The sequence below is a fragment of the Lipotes vexillifer genome, unplaced genomic scaffold (genome assembly GCF_000442215.2).
Source record: "Lipotes vexillifer unplaced genomic scaffold, Lipotes_vexillifer_v1.1 scaffold120, whole genome shotgun sequence".
Taxonomy (NCBI): Eukaryota; Metazoa; Chordata; class Mammalia; order Artiodactyla; family Lipotidae; genus Lipotes; species Lipotes vexillifer.
The window spans coordinates 1963294-1971980 of NW_006791240.1; the positions used below are offsets into that span (position 1 = coordinate 1963294).

Here is an 8687-nt window from a genome sequence, read left to right on the forward strand (position 1 = left end):
GTAGGGAAATTAAATAACACATTTCAAAAAAAGAAAATGATTTAAAATTTGTTAATTTTTTTGTCTTGGCTATTGAATTTCAGTCAATATCATTATATCACAGACACTTTATAAAATATGGAAAGTCTGCAACCATATAGCTCCATTTATATCCCCTCCCCAGAACCTACTGTTAGAGTTGCCATATATATTACATTTATATACATTATAAACCAAAAAGACAGTGTAGTAATTTTTTCTTTAATCAGTTTTGTTTATTTTAAAGAAAATAACAGAAAGGATATTTTATCTTTACCCACGCAGTTAGCATTCCTAATGGTCTTCATTCATTCCTAATGATCCAACTTTCCTTCTCCAGTCTGTAATGTACATCTGGTAGCAACAAATTATCTTAATTTCCATTTATAACACTTAAAGAATATAATTCACTGAATGAAAAATTCTGGGTTGACAGGTTTTGCTCCAGCTCTATGGCTTCCTTCTAATGAGAAGTGTGCAGTTACTCAAATCATTCTTTACCTTATTTATGTCTAGTTTTTCTCTGCTTGCTTTCAAGATTTTCTCTTTCCTTTGGTTTTCTGCAGTTTTACTATAATATGCCTTCTGTGGTACTCCTTAAATTTATTTCGTTTGGAGTTTGCTGAGTTCCTTCAGTCTATAAATATAAGTTTTTCAACAAATTTGGGAAAGTTTCTACTATTATTTCCTCAAATATTTTTTCTGGCCCCTTCTCTCACTTTTTTCAATTAAAAATTAATCAATAATCGTATGAGAAAGAAGTGGAAATTTTTATTCAAGCCAAATTTGAGGATTATAACCCAGGAGACAGCCTCTTAGTGAGTTCTGAGAACAGCTCCCAAAAGGTAAAGGGGGGAAAGGTCAAGTATATATGAGATTTTGGTGAAGAGGGTACATGCAACCAAATGCATATCTCAGTAGAAGGCTGATGCTAGTCATGAGGAACAGACTTTTAGTTAATTTTAGTGCTTTTCTAAGTATGGGAAAACGTATGAGTTTGGGTTCATAAAACCTTCTCCTGAAAATATCAAACTATCTGAAGGCCAGTTCTGCCAGTTTTCCCAGAGCACAGAGTGTCTCATTCCTAGTCTCTGCCCTGAACTCCTTTCAGGGTGTATTAAAAGTCAGCAACTGCAGTGGCTAACGTCTTGATTCTTGTAGAACTGGATGGTGGGAAACATTATTTTCCAATCCCTTCCTTTTCAGTTTGGGAGGCATTTCTTAACCAATTTGACCCATGGCGCTAGGAATACTCAGTCCCATATCAGGCGAGGATTTTGTTGACAGGCCACCCAATATGTTGTTACTGGACTAGGCCCTGTTAACAGTAGCCAAAAGCCTGTGGACCTCCTGTTTCACTAGTCTGTTATGGTCCAGGAAATGGTTCCCTCTTGTTGTTTTTTCCCATATCTAGAGTTATACTATTACCATCATTGATCTCATATGACTATATATTTGGTCAATCATTTCAAGTCGCCTAATAATCATTAATTTTATCTGAGGCTCGGTAACACATTTGGTAATACAAGGAACAATAATCTTGTAAAATAGGCAGAATACAAGTATTATAAGTAGTAGCATTAAAAAGGTCTTAAGTATTTAAGCTAAAAACTTCTATTAGGTGTGGCCCAGTATCTCCAGTCTGTTCTACACCAATTGCTATCTTTAAGGGAAATGATATACTGGCATTGTATATAAAGTTCACCAAACATGTCTTCATGTACAAGGCAAGTAGTGAGTCATCATGACTCCTTACAGAATTGATAAAGGATTGTTATCTTCTAAGGAGTTATATGGCTGGCAATAGAAGGAGAAAAACTGATCTTTATGGTTGAGCAGGTATTTCTGCATTGGGGAGGTCTGGTTAATGCATAATGCAGATGCACAATGCACACCAGAAGGGAGACAGGAGTCCAAAGGGCAGAGAAATACCTTATGTTTAAATTTTTCTTGTCTTGCCATCAAATGTGAATTTTTATTTCATCTCTTTGCATATTAGATTTCAAGACTTCCCATAAATCTCTTCAGTTCTTTCCCCCCAATCTTTTCTATCTCTCTTCTAATGTTTCAGTCTATTTCCAAGTTCATTTATTTCTCGTTCATGTCCATTCTGCTAATAAGCAAACAGTGGATCTCTTTTTACATTAAATATATTTTTTAGTTCCAAATTTTCCATTTGATTTTTTTATTTTGTGGTTGATAATTCTCACCTGTTATTTAATTCCAAGCAAATTTTTTTACACTGCTGGTTATAAAAAGTCCCTTAAAGTCTTCATGTGATAATTAAACAATTCTAGGTTATCTTGGAGGTGGCATGTGCCAATTTTCTCTTCCCTTGAGAATAAGTCACATTTTCCTAACTCTTCATAGGATGAGTAATTTGTGATTACTCATGATGATATGCTGGACATTTTGAATATTATCCTGTGGAGACTATATTCTGAAAAATCCAGATGATTCTGTTTTGGGGGGTCGTTTTCTTGTTTCGATACAATTACAGATTGTCATGCCTTCTATGTGTGGTGTCTCAGATCTCAATTTCAGTTCCTGAAGTCTTATTTACAATCTACTATCCGTTTGTCATGATCATACATGGTTTCATGGGTCAGCCATAGATTTTAACTGTGTTTTTTTAAAATATAGAATTCAGACCCTTTTCCGACTGCCTCTTTTCTGGGGGCCCATTAATCACCCTGTAGTGCTGGTTGCCCTAGTGCTTGTTACCTTAATTTTTCTGGCTGGGAAGTTGGTACATCAAAATAGAAAAATGAGAAACTCAGCCCATGCTGACCACTTGTTCCATGTTTTGACTCCCCTCTAAAACATCCCTGCTTTTTATTCAGTCGCCAAGGCCCTCAGGTGGATTTTTTCAGCATGATGCCCAGAGTTTTTACAAGGTTATCTGTGGGAATATCAGTTTCTTAGGAGCTTTCCCTTCCATACGAGTTTTGGAAATTTTCCAAAGTGGATTTTTAGTTCTGGAGGTTGTTTTATACATTTTCTCTTATCAGTTAGGCTTTTATCCTAATATAATAAACCGTTAAAAACTCATGATGCTATCATTTTCTTGAATGAAAGACAGAACACAAAATTAAATACTGAAATATCTAGCAATGAAGACTAATTGCTTGACACATAGGTTATTTGATAATTAAGAAATCTCTAGTAATGATTATGAAATATCTAAACTTTGTTAAAATCTGTTTTGCAAGTTTATGTCAAAAAGCCGCCTTATATATGACTTCATAATCTTGTAAACATTCAATAACTCCAACCAAATGGAGCTCCAAATTCAACTTAACTCAGAGTAAATTTTACTATACTACAGAAAGTTACACTGAGAAAGTCTGTATTTTACAAATTTCTTCCAAACCTAATGAGTCATTTAACTGATTAGTGATATCTTTCCTCATTTGCCATTTACCAAAGATAACCAAATACAAAATATTCACTGACAAGTTACACTGCTCAAAACCACATAAAGAAAATTATTTAGCACTCTCATGATCCACAGGTCAAAATCACTTGAGACAGGCTTCACAGTATAGATATTCTGAAGACATTATTTGGGGGAGAATTAATTTATTTTATTTATTTTAAAGCCCAGATGTTGACATGCTATCTACATTAAGCTCAGAACCACAGACAATACTTACTGTCTGACCAATACAACTTTTTTATGCTGTCTCTTTTCTCCAGAGATTTTGAGGCAAAAAATATAAATACTGTGTTATTATATAACAACTAGTGATGTAAGCTTCATTTGTAAAATTTCAACTAATTAATATGTCCTACATACCTTAAAAATTCCACTGTAACCCACTATCGCTTCATTCACGGGAAGTGACCTTGCCTCCTACTTTACCAAGAAAATTGAGACTATAATGTGTGAACCACCTCAGCCTTTTTCCCTGTCATAACACAGTCTGATATTCATTTGCATCCTCTGCACCTTTCCTTCATTTTCTGAATTTCCAGAAATAACTTTTTAATGACAAAATTTTTGCAGGTGCCTGTCCTGATAGTAATTGTACTTTTAAAATTTACAAGTTGAGAAAATACACATGCACCCATGGACTTACAGTCAACCTCCATTAACAATAAGGGGCCCAGCAGGCTATGCCTACAGACTGGGAACTTTCAAATCTTAATGAAATACATTTTCATGAAATGCCCAAAATTTAGAGGCATTTTCTTTTAAAAGTTCTGACTTTGACGTAGGTACTCTATTGTCTATGTTAGGATTCAAGGAATAGATTCTTCATCACTTGGGTACTTGTGTACAAACAAGGTGACACAGAGTTACTACTTATTTTCACTGTTGGTATAAAAGAATGTGATAAGAAAGAGCCATATGACAAATTGCTAAGTTTGCAAAGTGGTTCAGAACAATGTTTGCTCCTTTCTGAATGGAGAATTATATAACTGCTTATTGTTTAACCCTTTTTCCTTTTTGCTGCCAAGAAGCTCCCACCAATTCTGAAATTTCACTATAGCAATCATACTGGATTTATGATTTGCACATCTGTATTTTCTTGATTTTCTACCTTTATTTATATTTCATTGGTTTGTCACTCTACTTAGCATCACTCTGTTAGTGCTTGAAGAAAGCAACTTCACATATTAATATGGAACAAGGCAAAGAAGTATGAAAGGAAGGCAAGTTGCATATTAGCCCAAATATCTGAATTACAGAAACATTTCCATGCAAAGCCAACACATGGCCGAACTGGGACTCAAACCCAGTAAAAGGACCCATGAAAGAAAAAGTGGCTGTACAAGCGCAAATTCATTTCTAGGGATAGTAAAACAAATAAAATGATATGGACAAAAGATGGCAGCAAATACTGTCACCTTGACATAAAAATGACAGCACTATTGTCATTCAATATTATTATGGTTATTAGAATCACTGGGAACAGAAATATCTTTTAATAAGGGTAAATTCAAACTGTTACTTATATGTCCAATATAGAACATAAAAATTTAAAAAGAAATGTTAATCCAAAGGCAAAGAAGAAATATTTTTAATGTTTAGTACTCCTTTTCTATAACATAATCTTCACATTGATTATTTAAATAGTAAGTTAAAAAAAAAAAAACTCTTACATGAAAGACACTTGCTTCTTCAGAATTACAAATACTTTGACTTACACTGTAGAATTCTCTCTCAGCTCCAAACAGCTTGGGATATCACAATTCCTAATGTGACTTAAACAAAACTCACATATTTCCCCAGCCAGGTATACTGCCCATTAAGAACTAATTCATATATGTGAACATAATATCTTGCTTAAATATATCTTTGTTTTTAAAGTCAAAAAACCAGAAGAATATGATAAATCACATTAAATAATTAGTTTTGCAAAATTAGGATATGCACTACTGTACCCACTTCCTTGCCTACTGCAAAGGACAAACAAGAATAGAAGCTAAAACTGAATAATTTCAGCTACATGTAATATTTTACATCATTTTCCTTCTAAATAATTAACTATTCTTTTTGATTTATTTCTAACATTTCAATTGTTCGTAATATAATTTATATATTTCAAAATTTGAGACTTTAAATACCACATTAAGCAATATGGTTTTATAAAATTTATTATTTCAGAATTATGTCAAGAAAAGCCACAGCTTCAACATTAGAAAACATTCTAAAGAATAAAAGAAGTTCATGAAGGGAAAATACTTAAAAAGTGACAAAGCACCTTTGAAACAAAATGAAACATATAATAATAACTCGGTTCCAAAATACAGAGATGACTTTTAAACCACATTGAAGAAAGCCTATCACTATATATTATATTGTATCACATTTCACACCTAAAACTTTCCATAGAATTTATAATAAGATGGTTTTACTACCTTATATCCAGGTCCTAACTGATGAATTGCAAATATCTGTGCAGGGTTGAGGGCTTCACTGAACACATACACGGCACCAAGTTGACCACAGAATACCCTATTTGCATCAGCAGTTTCTGAAGATCCGAGAAAGCACTTGTCATAGCTCTATTTTTAAAAAGTCACAAAAAAAATCAAATGTTTTATTTTGTAATGACAAAATATTTAAGGATACCTGCCTTCATTGTCAGGAATACCATAAAGCATAACAATAATAACAGAAGAAAGCAACAATTAAGACTCTATGGAGTATTTAAATAATAAAAACCAACTAAAGATTTTTTAGGGAAAGTTAATCAGTCAAATGTTTCATATTTATGGGAAAGCAAACAGACAATAACCACCTACTCAATAATCGTCTGACCAACTTTCCAAATTCTATAGTTAAAAGCAAAAGGGCTTATAACTATTTATTTACAAAAGTAAAATTAATTTTAAAACTTTAATTATTTGTAATTGTCCATAGATAGTCATCTGAATCAACATAATGACTATTCCAAATTTAACCATAAACACATTGGACTGAATTTTAAAAATTCTACCTAATTTATCCACTATGGATACATTTCTCTATTCCTCTACACTAAGTTAAGGACACAAAGAAAAATCACTTCCTTCTCTTACATGAGTAGGAACTATGCAGAATCAGATAAACAATAATCACCAAAATCTGCTGACTAAAGCAGATGGTACAGTGCTCTCCATCTGGGGAGTTCAGCACCTAAGAAACCACACTTAACAAGACCCCTTCCCACCTCTACTTCTTAAATCTCACCTAATACGTGGCCCCACCTATCCAGACCAGTGAAAGCAGTCACTGTTCAGTTCAGTCCTCCCAACCTCACAGGTTATTCTACACTGGAATAATGATAAGCAAGACATTATATGTATGGAATCCCTTTGATGCCTCAGTAAAATAACCAAAAAATTGTGAATGAGGTAGAAAGAAAGACACTCCTCATAAAATACCCAATCTTTAATTAAAAGTATAGGAAATTAAGAACTGACTGCATAATGTATGTGTGTGTATGTGTTATTGTCCAGGCCTCTCCATTTCTTGGAATATTATTGCAAATAAGTGAAAAATCAGTCTTTTCTCTCTTTCTCTTTTTAAATATGACTACAGAGTCATGACAGTCAACAAAATCACTCTGCAATAGAAAAGACTGTCCCCTTTGGAGGGCAAATATGAAGCAGAATTTCACGTGAATATTCCAATTCTGAAAAAAATCATTCTCATAAATATTTATTGACTGTGACCCAACTATGAGTTTCTAGGACAGAACAAGCAAACTGTTTCTGTAAAGGAACAGACAGGAAATATTTCAAACTCTGCAATCCCTAATTTGTTTCATCACAGATTCTTCTTTGATTTTTGTTTTATTTGAGTCTTTAAAAAAAAAAAAACCTTTTAAAAAATGTAAAAACCAAGATAAACTTTCTACTTCTGCCTCAAAACTTTTGCACTCACTGCTTCCACTGAATGGGATATTTCCTCCAAATATTCACATGGCTTTCTCCCTCCACTCTTCTCACTAAGACCATCTCTGGACCATCTGGCTTCTCCCTTCCCTATACCTACACTTTTATATTTGTTCCCACTTAGTTTTTCTCCACAGTATTTATCACCATTTATCTAGTAAATAATAGTCACATGTTATACTTATTCGTTCTGTTTAAGGTCTTGCTTTCCCATCAAAATAAGGTATAAGACACAACTTTTAATGCTTGAGATTCTGAAAAGAATAGAATACTGCATTTATATTTTTGACCTAATACTTCATAATTTGGCCAAGCAATTTTCCTTTTTTTTTTGTATCATTAATCATATCTTTTAGCAATTTAATTATACTAAATTAAACCAAGAGTTCACTTAATCGAAAAAAATTTCAAAGTAAAACTACTGTTTCTACCAAACTATTTTATTATTCAATTCATGCTATAAACAGTGATAGATCAAACACTCAAATACATTAAAATACAGATAAATAAAAACTTACATCATTTGTGTTAACATGCCAAGCCATATCACCATAGGACACCAGCTGTCCATTAACATAACACCGAATTTCACTGTTCCTCCATCGATTGTAAATGTGGACAATGCTGATCATGTACCACTTAAATGAAAAAAAGTTTAGGATATCAATATGTAATATTTAGTTGTTACTGTTTAAAAGCAACCATGTAACATTTATCCCACACTACAAAAAATTGCTTGAATGAATATTAATGATCATCCACTAGCATTTTTTCAAATTTCCTTTCCCATTTCTCATTTTACAGGTGAAAAAAATGACTCATAAAGAATAAATGTGTGATGGAGATGGAGCGAGAACACTTTCAGCTCTGGACTGACATCCTTCCACTATACCAAGATCCAAAAATTGTGGAAATACAATTATATTTATGCTCATTCATTTAATAACATTTGCATTGTGCCAGGCACTGCAAATACCCAGTTTTTACAGACAGACCATAGGTTCAAGCTCTTCTGGAATTTATGGAGCAGTGGAAGAGCCATACATTAGACAAGTAAACAAATACAGAATTAAAAATTATGATGGGGCTTCCCTGGTGGCGCAGTGGTTGAGAGTCTGCCTGCCGATGCAGGCGACATGGGTTCGTGCCCCCAGTCCAGGAAGATCCCACATGCCGCGGAGCGGCTGCGCCCGTGAGCCATGGCCGCTGAGTCTGCGCATCCGGAGCCTGTGCTCCGCAACGGAAGAGGCCACAACAGTGAGAGGCCCGCGTACCGCAAA

General features: G+C 33.9%; 1 protein-coding gene across 1 annotated transcript in view; it reads right to left on the minus strand.

Moving 5' to 3' along the window:
- NBEA (neurobeachin) overlaps positions 1-8687 on the minus strand; it is a 640668-nt gene that overhangs the window by 548500 nt on the left and 83481 nt on the right. Inside the window, 2 exon segments of the mRNA XM_007464249.1 lie at positions 5887-6033; positions 7926-8045. Coding sequence (XP_007464311.1) covers positions 5887-6033; positions 7926-8045 — 267 coding nt within the window.